Below are 20,333 nucleotides of genomic sequence, written 5' to 3' on the forward strand. Positions count from 1 at the left end.
GCTAAAGAAGCACCATGAGTGATACCATGCAGATGTTACACTACCTGAATCCTTCTGTAGGGTAATCCAGATAAGGCCTGGTTTCTTCCAGCTTTTTCTTTCTCCTCTATTGCTGTTCCAAGGGCAGACGACATGAGGCTAGTGCACAGGGAATATAGCTAAACTTACATCCTGGAAACTTAGAGAAACAAGTCAGGCTCTAATTTATTAAAATAATCCCTCTGCCTGGAGTGACTGCTTACGGGGGCACAGTTGAGCTGTTGTGAAACCTAGTTAGGGTTTCCTTACCCTGCTATTAGTCTGATTGGCTTCTGGTGATGTGATCCTCATCACTCCAGGTCTTGCCAGCACTTGCCCACTCTGCCAGCTCATCTTACTCAGGATGCTGCATTGGTGGAAATTGCTGTCCATGTCACGAAAATGGGCCAAAATAGAAAGATCAAGCTGGATTGACTCTTGAATTCATGCAATATATAGGAAAGGCAAAAGTCAGAATTAATCTAACCCCGCAGCCACGATTTTTATCCTCTTTTTGTGCATGTGTGTTTAAAGTTCATCCACTAGTTTGCTGTAAAGGTTACATTACTACCATTCTTTTTCATTTTTTTTCCCCCTGATATGTATTATCATTTTGTAAACATTTAATACTTTACGTTCTTTGTAAAATATGGTCTGTTACTGCCTGCAGTGAGATATGATTAAACACTTGGCTTAAAATAAAACATAGTTGAAGAGCCCTTGATAGCTTGACTGTGGTAATTACAGATGAGAATTTAAAGATTTTAATGGAAACTCATTGGTTTGAGTGCTCTGAAAATATGGACATTTAGAAACGCCACTAAAATGTTTATGTACTTGTAACAATATCTAACTTGGGCTAAAAATATAGCATTGCACTTATTTAATGCATGCTGTACATAGCTAGCCTTCTATACATAGGATAAAGCCACAACATTGCTGTATTGATTGTTGTCCAGAGATACTTAAAAATGCTTTAAAAAAATTACTGAATCTCTCAGCTACTGGATAATTTCCAAACTTGGTTTGAATGGATATGATTATGCAGAAATATAGACTTTTAGCATATTAGTTAAGACAAGAAGCAACATAATTGCCCAACAGTCACATTAGTGTCAAACCATTAGTTTTGACAGTGACAGTATACTGTCAGACGTCAACAGTGGTGCGTAGAGTATCGCTTATTTTATTTATTTATTTAGTTTTTAAATATCCTATCTGCTTTTAGATTTGGTACAGTTGTGCTCAAACATTTGCATACCATGGCAGAAATTTTAATATTGTGTCATTTATTTTGAAATTATGACTGATCATGCAAAAAAAAATATTTTCTTGAAGGATAGTGATTATATGATACCTAGGATATACTTGAAAACAAGAGGAGGAATCTCAATGTATACCTTCTAGCAAAATATTTTATTAATGAATAATATGAAGCCATTTATTATCACATGTTTTTCTCCCTTTTAAATCATAATAACAGAAATCACCCAAATGGCCTGATGAAAAGTTTACATACTCTTGAATGTTTGGCCTTGTTACAGACACAAGGTGACACACACAAGTTAAAATGGCAATTCACTTTAATTCCCCACATCTGTGGCTTTTTAAATTGCAATTTGTGTCTGTGTATAAATAGTAATTGAGTTTGCTAGCTCTCATGTGGATGCACTGAGCAGGCTAGATACTGAGCCATGGGGAGCAGAAAAGGACTGTAAAAAGACCTGTGTAACAAAGTAATGGAACTAGATAATGATGGAAAAGAATATAAAAAGATATCCAAAGCCTTGAAAATGTCAGTCAGTACTGTTCAATCACTTATTAAGAAGTGGAAAATTTGGGGATCTTTCGATACCAAGCCAAGGTCAGGTAGACCAAGAACGATTTCAGCCACAACTGCCAGAAGAATTTGTTGGGATATAAAAAAAAAACACAGCTAATCTCCAAAAAAATGCAGGCTCCTCTCGAAAAAGTGTTTTTTTTTTTTTTTCCAAGGAGCACAATACGACGATACTTGAACAAAAATGAGCTGCACGGTCAAGTTGCCAGAAAGAAACCTTTACTGCGCCAATGTCACAAAAAAGCCTGGTTACAATACTCCCGACAACAACTTGCCACGCCTCCCAGCTTCTGGCACACTGTAATTTGAACTGACGAGACCAAAATAGAGCTTTCTGGTCACAACCATAAGTGCTATGTTTGGATAGGGATCAACAAGGCCTAAAGTGAGAAGCATACCATCTCCAATGTGAAACATGGTGGAGGCTCACTGATGTTTTGGCGGTGTGTGAGCTCTAAAGGCATGGGGAATCTTGTGAAAATTGATGGCAAGACAAATGCAATGTGTTATCACAAAATACTGGTAGACAGTTTGCATTCTTCTGCACGAAGGCTACGCATGGGACGCTCTTGGACTTTCCAGCAAGACAAAGACCCTAAGCACAAGGCCATGCTGACCCTCCAGTGGTTACAGCAGAAAGAGGTGAAGGTTCAAGAGTGGCCATCACGGTCTCCTGACGTTAATACCATCGAGCCACTCTGGGAAGATCACAAACGTGGAGTTCATGTAAGACGACCAAAGATTTTGCGTGACCTGGAGGCATTTTGCCAAGCTGAATGGGCAGCTATACCACCTTTTCTTTCAAAACGGTACATATATTACAAATTCTCCAAGGTTATGCAAACCTTTGAGCACAACTGTATATATCATTGAGAATCACACTGTGTATTTCATATTAACGCTTAACAAATTTACACTAGAGCTGTACCACTTCTATGGCACCACCACCATCAAAAAAGTAAGTATCTTGCTATTTTATTTTGGTGTTGGAGCAAGCATTTTCTTTAATTGTCAAGGTGTGTATTAGTGCCATACTTCAGCTAGATGTGACCGTGTATAAAACTACTTTAACTATATTCACTATTTTGGAGTAAATCAGTGTTACTACTAAATAGGCATGCCCATTTGGTATTGGAGTCTCCTCTCCAGCTCACAGTGATGAGAGGCTTTATTTATTTTTTTATTTTTTGAGGGATACTATTGTGCCAGAAATGCAAAGCTGTATTATTAAAACTGTTCGGTATAAAGTAACAGTCTACAGCTAATGGAAACTAGAAAATATAGACTTAAAATCTAATATGTAACAATGATTTTGTACTACTTTAAATAAATATTTTGAATTTTGGGAGTATTGTGAAAACACAAGATGGAGCTGGAAAATGACATGCAATGTTGCGCATAGTATATTATTATTATTATTATTATTATGATATTTATAGAGCGCCGTCAAATTCCGCAGCGCTTTACAATGGGTGGACGAACAGACATGTAGTTGTAACCAGACAAGTTGGACACACAGGAACAGAGGGGTTGAGGGCCCTGCTCAATGAGCTTAGTATTCGACTAGTGACAGTTGCAGAAGAGGAATCAGTTGGGAGCTATTAACAGTTTAATTGATACGCTTTTATGAAGAAGTGGGTTTTTAATGATTTTTTTGAAGGAGTGGAGACTGGGTGAGCATCTAACGGAGGAGGGAAGCGAGTTCCACAGGAACGGTGCAGCCCTCGAGAAGTCTTGAAGGCGAGCATTAGAGGTGGGAGTACGAACAGAAGATAGATGTAAGTCTTCAGCAGATCGTAAGGGCCTAGACGGGACATACTTGTGTATAAGGGAGGATAGATACGTGGGAGCAGCATTATATAGAGATTTGAAAGCAAGAACCAGAATTTTAAATTGAGCTCTATATTTTATAGGAAGCCAATGTAGGGACTGACAGAAGGGTGAGGCATGGGAGGTGCGGGCGGACAGGAAGATGAGCCTCGCCGCCACATTCATTATGGACTGTAACGGCGCAAGTTGGGAGCACGTAAGACCACTGAGAAGCGGATTACAGTAGTCAAGGCGAGAAAGGACAGTGGAATGGACCAACACCTTAGTCGCATCTGGTGTTAAGTAGGGGCGGATGCGCGCAATGTTTTTGAGATGGAAATGACAGGATTTGGCGATAGATTGAACATGAAGCTTGAAGGAGAGGTCGGAGTCAAAGAGAACACCTAGGCAGCGAGCCTGCGTGGTGGAGCTGATGGTAGCACCATTGACTTGGAGGGAGACAGACACAGGAGTAACAACACTTGAGGGAGGAAAGACCAGAATTTCAGTTTTGGTCAAGTTTAGTTTAAGGAAGTGGGTTGCCATCCAGTTAGAAACAGCACGGAGGCAGTCAGAGACACTAGTTAAGAGGGACGGGGAGAGATCAGGAGAGGACAGGTAGATTTGCGTGTCATCTGCATTGAAATGATATTGGAAGCCAAAGGAGCTAATGAGTTTCCCAAGGGAGGCAGTATAGATGGAGAACAGTAGGGGACCAAGGACTGAACCTTGGGGGACACCAACAGAGAGGAGTTGGGGAGAAGAAGCAGAGCCAGAGACATACACACTGAAAGAGCGCTGGGAGAGGTAGGAGGAGCACGAGGAGAGAGCAATATCTTGTAGACCGATATTGCGGTGGATGAGAAGAAGCTGTTGATGATTAACATGATGATCAATATATGGCTTTATTTGTTTAGAGAACATAAAAAAAAGCTATAAGGTTTTCCCCAATAAACTAAAAACGACATATTGCTGATTGGCATTCATAAAGAATCACTTCATGCAGTGTAAATACAATTCAAAAACCAAATTAAGCAATTTTTCTTGTATCAGATTTATTTTAAATTTCTTCTAAGAAAATCTAAATGTTTGTCTTTGCAGAAAATGGAAAATATGAAATTCTAAAGAGTAGAAAGCTTCAAGGACGATCTGTTCCACATTATGCGGCTATTGAACCAGATGGCAATGGGCTTATGGTGATCTCATATAAGCCCATCAAATTTATTGATACACAAGAAAACCAACTTGATAACCCTGAAGAAGAAAAAATGGAAGAAGATCCTAAAAAAGGTAGTATTCAAACTCAATTCCTCCCCCCAAGAAAATAGTAAGTGGCTTGAAAATGATATTTCTTATAAAGTGTTTTAAACAACCCAGCCCATAATAATTTCAGAGGAAGTATATAATTGGGTAGGGGGCTATGGAGTACACCCAGATAGGGACAATACAACCTGTGTGGCAACACTCTGATGTAGTATAAATCTACAAATAAAAAGGACAATATATGGTGAAGTACATAGGGATAAAATAAGCATATCTTTTTATTTTCTTTGCCAGAACCCTCCAATGGCCATTGGAGTAACTAAATAACCTCCATTTGTTTAAATATACATAGGGATTTAGGAGAGAGAGCGCAGGTTAGTGGCTCCATTGATAAGATCCTTACCATCTCTAATACCCTTGAGGGGAGACGGGCACATTATTCCTTACATTTTCTACCTCGTGGAGCTGTTTCTTTTATCCCTATGTACTTCACCATATATTGTCCTTTTTATTTGTAGATTTATACTATATAAGAGTGTTGCCACACAGGTTGTATTGTTCCTATCTGGGTGTACTCCATAACCCCACCTTCCCCATTATATACTTCCCCGTTTAGGGGCGTATATAATATTTTTTTGTCTCAGTATCTTTGAAGTGTTTGTGAGGTACACTTTTTAGGGTCGTTTATCTAGCTTTGTGTGTGTGTATATAGTAACTATTTTGTGTTATTCCCATAAAAATTTCGGTTCAGTGTCCTAGTGTACTGTTTCTTTAAATTGGCAACCAGTGATAGGCTGAGAGCACGAGCTAACAGTCCATCAGTGGCTACCCAGCTAAACAAATGTAGTCTTTACTGTGTCTTATTATATCTTTTAACTTGGTTTGAATTTCAATTAAATTCCAACAGTCTTTATAAGTATTTCATAAAGATTTTATCTTTAGAGTGGCACTATAGTCACCAGAACTACAACTTATTGTAAATATTCTGGTGAGTATAATCATTCCCTTCAGGCTTTTTTCAGTAAACACTGTGTTTTCAGAGAGAGTGCAATGGCTACTAGAGGTGCATCCTGGGGCAGTGCTGTACACTGACAGTCATTGTCTCCACCCTGTGCATGGTGATGCTAATTTGCCAGGGCTGGTTTTGGCTTGTGTTGGCTCGGCCCCTTACCTGCCTCCTTGACAAACTCTGCCAATCCAATGCTTTGCTATGTGAAAGCATTGTGATTGTCTCACATCACCACTTCTAATTATGTCAGCCAAGAGGCCAGCAGCAGCAGCAGACTGGAATAAAAGTAAGATGTTACTGTATTTATGGGGCAAGGGGGCTAGATAGTGTGTTTAACACTATAGGTTCAGGAAAAGGTTTGTGATCCTGACCTAATAGTGTTCCTTTAAGAATCTTTTTTTTTTTAGAGGAGTGGTGGGAGGGGGTGGGGGTGAGTGAGTTACAGAGCAATTTTAACATTCTATTGGTGCCAACATAAAGAGGAACCAATAAAAACAATAATAAAGGTAACACAGCACCTACATTTATGCAAAATTATTTTGAAAACTGAACATAGTAAAATAAAAATGACAGATCTCCTTTAAGTGGGCAAAAATGAAAAGTTAAATTTTTGTTTAAACTGCTGAATGTTTATGTACAATGTTGCATGACGGATATGCCAAGTCGTATGTCAGCAGAAAGCCGTATTACGTTCTGGCTCACTGCTTTCCTTGCCTATTCCCTTCTTCTCGCTATTTAACTGTTCTCAACCAATCATTGTATTTCCTGAAGGAATATAATGAACTTCATCTTGAATACTTATACTTAACTGGTTTTGAAACTATAGCTTTTGTACGGAGAAACTGCAAACACTTTACACTTTTTTTTTTCTTTCTTTATTTTAAGAATCAGGCAGTTTTTTTATTTCATTTTAAGAGGATAAAAAGGCACATATTTCTAAATCTAATGTCTTTATCAAGATGCAAAAATAAAATCTAAAGTTTTATAAAAATGTACATGTACTTACTGACCTATGGTTATATATATATATATATATATATATATATAACAACATTTCTTATTTTTCTCCTATTAAATTGTTTCATAGCTAAATATTTGATATTAAATGAAAGCCCTGTTTCCCCTGAATAAAATGATATATAATAAGGGGGGGTGCATTTAATATGAAAGAGGTGAATTACGGTTGGACAGACCTGTAGCGCAAATGCCAGGTTTTGTTTACGTTTTGTTTTGTTCACAACGTGTACATTTGGCTTAGTCCTTAAGGGGTTAACATTGCGCTATATATATATATATATATATATATATATATATAATATACATATACACACACACAGTGGGACCTCGGTTAACATAATTTTCGATTTACAAATGAAAATCCATTGAAAATAATGCCTCGGTTTACAATTTTTTTTCGCAATACAAAGCAGGTTTTCCCAAGATGCATTGCACCTGGGCGGTTTATAGCACCGCCCCCTGCATGTTGGAGCCTGTGGGCTAATCAGTAATGCCTAATAAAAAGTATTCGCTGAGGACAAAGTTATAGCTCTGCAAATAATGTCCAGGGAAACTTTAGCTGAAACATAGCCCAGGAGAAAGAAAGCAAGCTCTGGTAGAATAAGCTTTAAGTCCATCAGGGACAGGACACCTGAGGCCTGATAAGCCTGAATGATGGCAAAAACTATCCATCTACTAATGGCTACCTTGAAGGGTTGAAGACATTTCTTACCCCTATTAGGAATAACAAAAAGTCTTTGTAAAGAATGCCATTCTGCTGATCTTTCAATATAAATCTCAAACATTTTACTAAGTTTATAATTAACGTTCTCTTTTTTTTCTTTTCATCTTTGTCTTGATCAATGTATTTCAACATGGGAACAATTATCTTATTAATATGGAAGGATGTACTTCCCTTAGAACGGAACTCAGGAACAGTCCTCAGAACAACTCTGTCTTTATGAAAGATGGTGTAAGGCTCCTTTACAGATAAAGCATGAAGTTCTGAAACTCCTTTGCTGAATGTGAAGGCAATCAATAAAACTGTCTTTATGGTCAGTAAGTGGGATGAAATAGAATCGAAAAGTTCAAAAGGAGAGATTGAAGAGCTTTAAAAACTAAAGGCAAATTCCACAGTGAGGTCATGGATTTGACTGGAGTTTTGTTTGAACACAGCTGTCATAAATCTGGCTAAGTCTATGTCAAAGGCCCATTTTTTTGGTTTGTGAGGGCTGAAAGACCTAAGACACTCACTTTAAGGGTGTTATAACTCAGACCCTTATCGAGTCCCAATTGTAAAAATTCTAAAACGTCTTTAGTAGAGCAGCTTTGAATATCTACTGGGAGTACCCCATGCTATGAATGCATCCCAGACTCTATAGTACGTTTATTAAGCTTTCAGGAATGTATCAATTACAGCAGAGGATCAGCCTTTGACTTTAAGCCTTTTACCTTTCAATCACCATGCCTTCAGATTGAGTAAGGATGGATCCTGATGAAAAAGCAGACATAGAGGTAGAATGAATGGGATTTTTGGCAGATCCCATGGAGGTTCCTTGCAAAGGCTCAGGAGGAGCAGAAACAAAGGTCTGCGAGGCCAATATGGAGCTATGAGATTCATATATAATGATTTCTGCTGTAAAGAGAAGAGGAAAGTCAGTGGAAATGCGTATTCCACCTGGAACTGCCATCTGCATAACAGTTACGTCTCTACCTGCGGCTTGGGGATCTGGGCTTCTAGAGTAGAACCTTTGAATTTTTTCTTGTTTTTGCGGGTTGCCATTAGATGCGCTTGGGGCATATCCTTCTCCACTATCCTCTGAAAGACCTAGTCGGGCAGGTGCCATTCTCCTGGATTTATCGCCAGTCGACTTAAGAAATCTGCCACTGTATTCTGTTCTCCTTGAAGAGGAACCGCCATCCGGCCCAAAAGGTGGTGGTGTGCCCAGGTCATTAGGGGTGTCATCTGTCTCATGAATCTTTGACTCTGGGTTCTGATCATCTCTTAACACCCATTTTTGTTAAAATCTTGAAAATTGTTTAGGACCTTCTTGACTTCTAGACGTTCTAGAAGATTGTAAGGGTAATTCTTTGCTGAGAACTTCCACTTCCCTTGTACATAATCGTTCTCTAGATATGCTCCCTTACCATAGTTGCTTTCATTTGTGGTTATCTTTATTGGCTGATGAAAAATGTTGGTGCTCCATTGAGCCCTTCTTGTCAGAGCAATGGTGGAAGACATACAACCTAGGAGGCTCATCACTTTCTCTGCCGATGTTACATTGAGTGCCAACATGTCTTCGACCTTTGAAATTCGCCTTTTCACTCTTTCTTGCGACCGTTGTACTGTACCATGAACTGTGTTGAACTGCACACCCTGATATAACATTGTCTGGAAGGAAGGTAGATAACTTTGAGTAACTGATTTTACAGCCATGTTGTTGCAGAAACGTAATGGAAAGGTTCCCATTGTGTAACAGGGTTTCTCTGCTGTCTGCCAAAACAAAGATATCGTCCAGTTAATGAAATATTGTTATATATTTTTTTTATTTTTTTTTTCTCAATTCTGCATTAATAAAAACCATGTCCGTGGTGCTGTACTGAGGATGAAAGGGAGGGCTCCGAACTGGGAATGGCCTTCCTCTACTGCAAACCTGAGAAAGTTCTGGTGTTGAGGAGCAATGGGAATGTGAACAAGCATCCTGCAAGTCTGTAGACATTAGCATTCTCCTGGAAGAGCTGCTTTTATGATGGATTGGAGAGATTCAATCTTGAATTTTCCTGTGTTTAAAAGTCTGTTGAGTTTGTGCAAGTCCAAGATGGGCCTCCAGCTTCCTGAAGTTTTTCTTGTAAGGAACAGATGGGAGTAAAACTCCTGTTCTTCTTCTGCTTCTGGGACCTTTACAATAACCTTTTTCTTCCTGAAGGAATTAGATGGATCTCTGTAAAGCATCTCTCTTGTCTTTGTCTCTGGGCTCTACTGTTCTTTTTGGATGAGGAAACTCTCAATTTTCCTACTGATGGAAGACTGTCCACTTCTAAAATTGTTCCTGTGATTGGGAATTACTGAATACGGCAATAAGACCCATCAAATGGCTACGAAAGAGCCACTCTTACCAGGACCACAAGGGATGCAAAATATTTATGCCCTTTCGCACAAACCGAATTCTAAAACTGAATGATGGAAGGCAAAAAGGCCAGTATAAGGGATACAAGAATCCCGAGAATAAATAAGAGAAGCAGGTATGAAATAAAACAGATAAGGGAGGGGAGATATGTGCCTACCCATAAACTGCCACCCATTAGGTCACTGCAGAGTGGATAGGGTATGGTATATAATCAGGTAAACGCCTGGTCACTAAAAGGGTGTCTTTAGGGGAACACCTTTACGCAGGGCCGTGTCCTGAAACTTCCCAAGGAAAAGAGACTGAACTCTCTTTGGGAGGAGAGTAACAGCCCTCCGGTAAGTCGAAAAGAAAAATCTTTAGTCTTAGAAACGACTAAGAATGTCCTATAGGGATAGGACAGGAACAAAAAGACTGAGGGGGTAATTATACTCTTGGTTTAATTTAAGTTCCTGTCTTATTACGGATAGGGAGGAGCTGCCCACTGTTGTGCTGCCATGGATATGGCCAGGAAAGGTACACTTTTTTCCATTTAAATGGACACTTTAGGACAGGGGTTCCCAACCCAATCCTCAAGTACCCCCTGCCAGTCCATGGTTTGGGGATTACCTTGTTGTGTCTGAAATGTTTTTTTCTTTCTATCTAAAATCACTTTAGACACAACTGGGTAGTCCCTAAATCCTGGACTGTTGGGGGTACTTTAGAACTGAGTTGGGAACCACTGCTCTAGGCATTATAACAACTACAGCACTTTTTAGTGTCACTTTGTAGACAAGAGTGTGACAGCATTTTACTCACACTATTGATTAGCAATATTACAAAGTATTATGCCTGCTTTTAATTTACGTAGACATTGTTCACTGTGACCATTTACATGTCTGTATATTGGACTTCGAGAACTTACAATGGCAGCAAACTTGTTAAGTTACGATTCTGCTCTTGCAGATAAAAGGAAGAGTTTCTTGAAGCTGGTGAATTTTACAAAGACTATAATTAAAATGAATATCCTTATCAAAACATAATTATAACTGCATAGCATTTCCTTGATATATAATAACTATATGTAAAAAAAATGCCGTGAACTATATTTTTATTATTTTTATTTTATTATTTATATAGCGCAAGCAAAATTTCGTAGCACTGTACACGTTAGACTGGTGATTGGCTAGATCAAGGGTTGACAATAATTTCTCAGCCACAAAACACTAGTAACAAATGATTCCAACAAATGCCTCAATATATGCTTTCCAAATCCTTCAGTACTGGTAGAAAAATTTCCAAATTATTTATTTACTAAAATTCTCATACGTTTCAATGGTGACTTCTGTAGTTAAATGGACACTATTGTCACCAGAACAACTACAGCTTAATGTAGTTCTGGTGAGTATAATCATATGTAGGCATTTTCATGCAAACACTGCCTTTTCATAGAAAAGGCAGTGTTAACATTGCCCCTAGGGACACCTCCAAGTGGCCACTCCTCAGATGGCCACTGGAGGGGCTTCTGCTTCCCGGCTCTGTGCTGCACAGTAGGCAGCAGTGCCGTTCAACGTCTCCACGCTCTGCATGAGGATGCAGAATTTTCCTCTTAGAGATGTCTTGATTCAATGCATCTCTATGAGGAGGTGCTTGAAATAAACTGAATTTTTTACTAATTTTTACAGGGCGTAGGGGGAAGCAACCTAAATGGTGAGTTTTGCACTATAGGGTGAGGAATACATGTATGTGTTCCTTTAAACCAGGGGTCCACAAACTCCAGCCCCCCAGATGTTGCTGAACTACAACTCCCATGATTCTCTGGCTATCTATGTAATTCAAAGAATCATGGGAGTTGTAGTTCAGCAACATCTGGGGTGCCGGAGTTTGAGGACCCCTGCTTTAAACCATTTGAGAAGTTTTTCTAACAATATTGAATCCTTTAGAAAATCCTTTAGAAAGCTTATTAAATCGAGGGTAAAGTACCCCCAATTCCCACATCTTTTCCAACCTGCTATACCAAAATTAGTTGGTTTGAAGCAGCTGTCATTAAAGAACTCTAGCATATGCTATTAATACATTTACCTCCGCAGCCCTTTCCTTAGCCATCTGATAATTCTCCTCTCGGTTTTATGGTAGCAGTATGTCTGTCTCGTGGTATGCAAGAATATTTTTGTTTGTTTGTTTAATCTTTTAAAGTTTATTGAAATATAAAAGATAGCATGAACATTTTGCAACATCAGAATCAGGAGTTTAAAAACATAACAAAGTCTAATGTGAAACAACTTTTGCTTAATAAATTCTCATTAAAATAATAATGAAGAATGCAGGATGGGCAGGAGAAAGATCAATGGGTCATGTAAACATTACTGCAACTCCATTTTTTCTATATTAGAGCACAGAGAAAGAAAATTGTCCAGCCAAAGTGAAATCAAAGTAATTGATTGGTATTGATAATAGCTTTAACCAATTCATATGGAGAAGGAATATTTCAGGAGTCATAAACCAGGATAATAGATTATCTTTTTTCAGTGACTGGGTCCACTGAGTGGCCAAATGCATGGCTAGATTCTGTGATTTCTTTTGTTTAGAGGATAGCATGTTCTACGTGATCTTTGAAATGTTCTAATACTTTTACTCCATGTGACATTGTATCTCTAGTAGTGATTGTCTCTCATAAAGAGATTGTGACTAATCCTCTCACATTTGTTAAGCTCACAGCAGTGCCTCCTCAATAAATAGCTTGGTGATTGCAGTCGAACAGCTGTATGCAAAGGCTCTCCCGTCACTGGACCATGAAATTTCAGATTTGATGAATAAATTACATTTTACATGGTTATTTTTCCCAAACGCCCTAAATATTAACCTTTGATTACTTTAAGCTGTAGTACATCAGGAGATTTCATGATTGCTGAATTATGTCTTTGGTACATTAGTTCTTTCAAAAACTAAACTTTTTTCCATTGTGATATTTCAGTTTCCTGTGCTCTTTGTTGGCACTTGTTCACATGACACAATCCATTAATAGCTAATTGCTAGTCTTTTAGCAATATAATGGCCCCATGTCTCTATAATTATGGATTTCTTTTTATTGAACAATTATACGGACAATAGTGGTCATCACTGAGTCCAATTCAATAGTATTGTCTATTCCTGCTATTTCACCTTTATGTCGTAACAAGGTATCATTTTATGCACTATGCAAATATTAGTTTTGTTATTGAAATCCGAAATAATATTCTTCTTTTGTGACCGTGAAGCAAGCATTAATGAAAGGAATATGGGTCTTCTGATAGAAAGTAATGAACCTAGAGTGATACAGTAGATCTGATATGGACTAAAGGTTTCATACCATTATTTTTGCTTAAACGAGCACTATTCTTCTTTGTTTTCCATCATCTCTTTTTAATCATTAAAAAAAGCCTCCGAGCCATGCGATTCTCATACTATGAAGTCCAGACTGTTGACTTTTGTATAATCAAATGCTTCTAACAGAGAAGCACTGAGGACATACAGTGCATGCATGGCAATTGGCATGATGCACCATCATGCAAGAAGAATTGACCCAGAGATCTGCATCTGCTTACTTTACAAGCTGACACCGGACATAAACTTGATGAGGTTATTGAACATATTTATGACGTAAGCCTCTAATGGCAGTCTCTCTAAAAGCATGTAGAGGCATGGGGATTGCAAAATAATGTAAACTGAGCTAAAATTAAGAAATGGCATGTCTTCAATGGTAGGACTTTAGGGGCAGCATCTATGCTCCAAAATCACTTCAGTAAGATGAAATGCTTAAATTGTTCGTTTATATTATTTTTGTTATTTGTTTGTTTATTTGGACAGTTAACAAACATGTACACAAGTAAGTCTTGATTTACAGTTACAGCAAAATTCACTGCTGAATTAAACGGCTATATATAGCAGTTAGACAAAACAAACAAAAAAACATGTAATCTACTTGTCGCTGGTTTTACCTATTTTGTGTGAAAACAGCTAAGAAAAGTAATGAAGCCAACAAGTGTCCCATCTGTTCCTCCTTTTGCTGTTGACAGCTTGTTAATATTTCAGGTATGAATAGTAAGAATATAGCCAGGGACTATGTAAAATGTCTTTATCTCTCTTTTGCCACGTTAGACAGTCTGTAGTTAGACAGCCTACATTTTTGTTTTGTGATGAAAATTATTTGCTGACCTATGTTATTACAGATATACGATCAAGCCATTAGTCTTTCAGCAAGCAAAATATTATTCATTAATGCCACGACATACATAGTCACCAGAAGAATGGCAACTTAATGTAGTCCTACAGGCTATGTAAATACTGTAAATACTGCTTTTTCAGAGAAAAGGCAATGTTTACATTACAGCCTAGGAACACCACAGTGTCTCCACACTCTGCAAGATGACGCTGAACTTTGCCCATAGAGATGCATCGATTCAATGCATCTCTATGAGGAGATGCTGATTGGCCAGGACAGTGTTTGGCTCTGCCCCTGCTCTGATGATATCAGCCAAGGATCCGGATTGGGGAAGGAGCCCGATGCAAGAAGCCCCGTGCAGCGCTGGAAAGAGGTGAGTAAATAACCTTTCTAACTTGAGATTAGGGTGACTGACCACCTAAACGTTGGTTTTATCACTATGGTGTAAGGAATACACGTTTGTGTTCCTGACACTAAAGTGCCCCTTTAACTGTGAACGGAACATTCTTCTTATTCTATGAGTTATGTGATGTATCAAACATAGTTTTGTATGTTTATTGTTTTGTGTGTTTTATTTGTTGTACATACAGTAATATCAAGTTTAAATGGTCGCTAAGCACCATAACCGCTTTTGCATCAACGCAATGGTTCTAATGCAGACATTGCCCTACACAGTTTAGCAACTGCATCCTGCATCTATAAGTTTGACTCTAGAACAGTGTTGTCAAAAGAGGAGTTATCCAAACTCCCTCCAACTTGTGCATGCATTAAGCACACATCACGTGGCCACCCCTCCTGTCTGTTATTGCATCCTCATACTGCTTTGTGTGGTATCCATGCGCACACTCTCTGGATCAGGCTGTGAATAAATTGCCGTGGCTGCTATAAGCTTTTTGAGCTTAGCCTGTGCATGTCATCCAGCAGTGCTGTACACAAGTGTGTGCTGTTCATACAACGCTGTAAATGTATTTATCTGTGCAATTACAGTTTTGTTAATTCAATTCTTTAAATGCAAGAGGTGCATAGGACAGATCGGGTGTCGTCACACCTTTTGCACCTCAATACCACACCGTTTATTGGTAATAGAGAATTAATAGAGAGCCAAGAAACAATGAGTTTCACTATGAATATGAAAATATGTTTGATAATATTTAATTGCTATATATATATATATATATATATATATTTTTTTTTATTTTTTTTTTATTTTTTTTTATTTTTTTATAATATATATTTATTTGTGTAGTTCTACTTCATTAAGTTTGGAATATTCAATAAAAAAGTAATTTCACCATGTTTTTGCTTTTTTATTTTTTTATATATATTAAGTTACTCTTTTAAAATAACTTTTGCTCATGGAGGATTACACTATACTTTCAAGATTACTTTTGCTGGCAGGGTTCCTAATTAGTGAATCAGAGTATCTCATTAAGTTCCCAGAGAAAGGATTATCTAGGCAAACGCAGCAGAGGCATGAAAAAATGTGTGAACGCATATAGTGCTGCAAAGGAAGGTGATTGCTGATTTATCATACAGGGTTTTTTTCCCACAGATAAATAGAAGGAAAAAAAAATGAAAACTATAAATTACATTGTGACTTTTCAGTTAGTTCAATTGTTTGTGATTACCGTATATACTCGAGTATAAGCAGAGTTTTTCAGCCCATTTTTTGGGCTGAAAAACCCCAACTCGGCTTATACTCGAGTCAAGGTCTGTATTATGGCAATTTGCATTGCCATAATACAGACCGGGGGAGAGGGGGGCTGGCAGAGCTGTACTTACCTGTTCTGCAGCTCCTGTCAGCTCTCTCCTCCTCCGCGCCGTCCGTTCAGCACCTCGGTCAGCTCCCAGTGTAAGTCTCGCGAGAGCCGCGGCTCTCGCGAGACTTAGTGTGAGCTGATAGAAGGAGCTGCACGGACGGCGCAGAGGAGGAGAGAGCTGACAGGAGCTGCAGAACAGGTAAGTACAGCTCTGCCAGCCCCCCTCTCCCCCCCACTGAACTGCCACTGGACCACCAGGGAAGGAGCCCCCCTCCCTGCCATGTATCAAGCAGGGAGGGGGGACGAAAAAAAAATAAAATAAGAAATAATAATAAAAAATAATAATAATAAAATAAAAAAAATAATAATAATAAAAAAAATAATTTAAAAAAAGGGGGTATAAGGACCACTGTGGGAGGGGGGGGGTATAAGGACCACTATTGGAGGGAAGGGGTGGGATAAGGACCACTATGGGAGGGAGGGGGGGTATAAGGACCACTATGGGAGGGAGGGGGGGGATAAGGACCACTATTGGAGGGAGGGGGTGGGATAAGGACCACTATACCACTATGGAAGGGAGGGGGGGATAAGGACCACTATCGGAGGCAGGGGGGTGGGATAAGGACCACTATGGGAGGGAGGGGGGGAGAAAAGGAACACTATGGGAGGGAGGGGGGGATAAGGACCACTATGGGAGGAAGGGAGGGGGGGATAAGGACCACTATGGGAGGGAGGGGGGTAAGGACCACTATGGGAGGGAGGGGGATAAGGACCACTATGGGAGGGAGGGGGATAAGGACCACTATGGGAGGGAGGGGGATAAGGACCACTATGGGAGGGAGGGGGATAAGGACCACTATGGGAGGGAGGGGGGTAAGGACCACTATGGGAGGGAGGGGGATAAGGACCACTATGGGAGGGAGGGGGATAAGGACCACTATGGGAGGGAGGGGGATAAGGACCACTATGGGAGGGAGGGGGATAAGGACCACTATGGGAGGGAGGGAGGGGGTAAGGACCACTAGGGGAGGGAGGGGGGGATAAGGACCACTAGGGGAGGGGAGGGGGAAGTAAGGACCACTAGGGGAGGGGAGGGGGAAGTAAGGACCACTAGGGGAGGGGTGAGTCAGGACCACTGGGGGAGGGGGGTGAAGGAACACGGGGGTGGGGAGGTAAGCACCACTGAGGGAGGAGGAGGGGAGGTCAGGACATATGGGGGGGCAAATATCCTTGCACCGGCCCTGCACACACTGCATTCATACACTGCATTCATACACACACTGCACTCATACACACACACTGCATTCATACACACACACACTGCATTCATACACACACTGCACTCATACACACGCTGCACTCATACACACACACACGCTGCACTCATACAGACACTGCACTCATACACACACGCTGCACTCATATACGCACACACTGCATTCATTATACACACACTGTAAATAAATATTCAATTAATATATTTTTTTTTAGGATCTAATTTTATTTAGAAATTTACCAGTAGCTGCTGCATTTCCCACCCTAGTCTTATACTCGAGTCAATAAGTTTTCCCAGTTTTTTGGGGAAAAATTAGGGGCCTCGGCTTATATTCGGGTCGGCTTATACTCGAGTATATACGGTAGGTATTTTTTCCTGTTTTTTTCATGCATTAGATCACTCACCTCTGCAACCCCAAAATGTGTATAAATAAATATAATTATAAAATAGTCTTTGATTTTTTACCTTTTTAAATGCTTTATTGTAAGAATGCATTAGAAAAAAAAATGGAAATCTACTCCCCTCCCTGCATAACCTGTTTGCAGGTTGTCCGAAACGGTCACATTAACACCTCTGTAGCAGAGATACTTTGGGATATGCAGTTCTGCTTTCAGCTTTTTATTGAAAGCTATTCAAAACCAGTTTTAATTTTATTGACTTACAATTTTAGTCGACTAAAATTTTTGTGATTTAGTCTCCTAAAAATAGACTAAAATTAGAACAATTCAGATGACTAAAATACGACTAAAACTAAAATGGCATTTTAGTCAAAAGTTTACGACTAAAACTAAATTTAAATTTGCCTCCAATTAACACTGCACAGAGGGGCTGTGGACGGGGCAAAATAAACATACCAAGACTTGGGAGAGAGACACCTCAGGGGGCTGGGAGCACACAAAGACACAGAGGGACTGGGGAAGGGGCAAATGAGGTAGATAGAGGCTTTAACTAAATTCATCAAATTTTAGTCTTGTCGTCTAGAATCTACTGTAGATTTAGTCGCCGAGAATCTACTGGAAATTGAGTCGACTAAAACCATTCAGACGACTAAAATACAGCTAAAACTAAAATTACTCTTTAGTCAAAAGACCAAGACTAAAACTAAATTAAAATTTGCCACCATAATTGACATAATTCAGAACCTCGAACTTGAGTGCATGTAGTTTCATTCATGAAAACGAGGTTGACAACTACTTTTGCAGTTGGTTCCTTTCTCAAACAATTTTGTGAAAAGGAAGCAAATGATGGACTGAGTGCATCAACTGATGCTCTCAGACTGTTAGTGGCGCCCAGTCCTCAGCTGTGCCGAAGCTCCCTAATTGAACCTATGGACCTCGCTGGAATCCATCACAACTTTTGGATTGAACGGCTTCTAAACAATGAGATAAAATGGCACCAAGGACCTTCTGACAGCATAACTACTTTATTAAGATGTAGTTCTTCTGGTGCCAACATTGCTTATTTAACCGTTTATTAGTCTCTAAGAGTAAAATAAGGATTAGGAAAAGCTTACAAATGAATTGTCCCTGTGAAGTAGTAGTATTAATAATGTGTGTATGAATATCACATTATATTCTCTCTATACATTGTTGCAATCTCACAGGATAACTGCATAGTTCAGATACAGAATAGCCAGACTATTTGCCTATAAATAACGTGTAATCTTCCTGTCTCCAACTAAATCTATGTCCTGTCTGAATGCATATTATAAAAGATTGGAAATTGAAAGGGTAGAGTAAGAGCTTGCTGAACACTGCGAGGTACAAGGGTTTAAATTGAGAGTCCATGATTTACGTAAAACAAGACTGTATCCTAGTTCGGAGCTTTGCATCGACTTGTTTGCTTAGATAGTAAACCTGCCTTTTCTACATGTAATGCTCCCAGTGAACTGTAATCTGCATGCTATTCTTGCCATTCAGTCATATAGTATATTGCTTTTCTTTGGCAGTGCTGGGGTCACGGCTAGCTCACAATACATATAACACATCATCCATAATGTGGCGTTGACATTTGCATTCATTTCCAGTAAATTATAGTAATTGTAGCATATTAAATTTTTACATTCAAACCAGGTCGGTATGCGATACAAATGAATATCAAACTGTAAATGTGAAGGTTAATTATTATGGTATTTCAATTTTATAGGCTATCTGATCACCTGTACCCAATGCTGCTAGGACTGATAAAAGATTCTAGAAACTGTTTTGCAATATATTGATTTTAAAGGGACACTCCAAGTATCAAAACCACTACATCTTATTGATGCGTGGATGCTGTCCCTTTTCTCAGATAATGTAAAACATGTTTACATTTGGCAGAAAACTCAGATTGCCAGACATTAGAAGGGCTTACTACTTAAGACCTTTGATTTTTAGCTTACCATGCACATGGATTGCATGTTTTTCTATAAAATGCTTTGGATTGCGATAATTGCCATACATGTACTAAACCTTAGTGTAGTAGATATGGTACAAGCAATCTGTGAATACAGCTCCAGTTTTTTTTTTGCCAGATCATTTGAGAGCTGAAAACTTGGGCTCCCCTAGTGTCTGTGTACATATATAAATCCAAAAAGGTTATGGTGGGGAAAAATTGTGACTGAAAACCCCTTCCACCTGAAGTCTGTGGATAGTTAATACAATGTTAAAGAAAAATCTGCACACCAGTCAAGCCATAAGACTTGCTTTTCCCACAGAAATCACAAATCTGCAGTGACCACCCAGAATCCTTTACAGTAGTAACATCACTGCAAATTTGTGATTTCTGTGGGAAAAGCTTATGGCTTAACTGGTGTGCAGATTTTTCTTTAGTGTGTGTGTGTGTGTCTCACACACACACACAAACTAGGGGGAGCACGTGGGCTAATGCATCATCAGTAGAGCCTGTTCAACCCTATGGTCGCAGGTTCAAATCCCAGCAGGGTTGACTCAGCCATTCATCCTTCCGAGATAGATAAAATTAGTACCACTAAATTGGGTAATAGCAACAACCCCTGGATGTTGGTCTAAGGGAACATCCCCAGGATGTACTTGAAAACCAGAGTAATCTGAATGTACC

General features: G+C 39.2%; 1 protein-coding gene across 1 annotated transcript in view; it reads left to right on the plus strand.

Annotated features, from left to right (window-relative positions):
- The window catches only part of NUDCD1 (NudC domain containing 1), a 174,007-nt gene that overhangs the window by 77,698 nt on the left and 75,976 nt on the right, over nt 1–20,333 (plus strand). Inside the window, exon 5 of the mRNA XM_063451135.1 lies at nt 4,769–4,957. Within this exon, the coding sequence (XP_063307205.1) occupies nt 4,769–4,957 (189 nt within the window). The remainder of the gene's footprint in view (nt 1–4,768; nt 4,958–20,333) is intronic.

The sequence above is a fragment of the Pelobates fuscus genome, chromosome 4 (genome assembly GCF_036172605.1).
Source record: "Pelobates fuscus isolate aPelFus1 chromosome 4, aPelFus1.pri, whole genome shotgun sequence".
NCBI classification, from domain to species: Eukaryota; Metazoa; Chordata; class Amphibia; order Anura; family Pelobatidae; genus Pelobates; species Pelobates fuscus.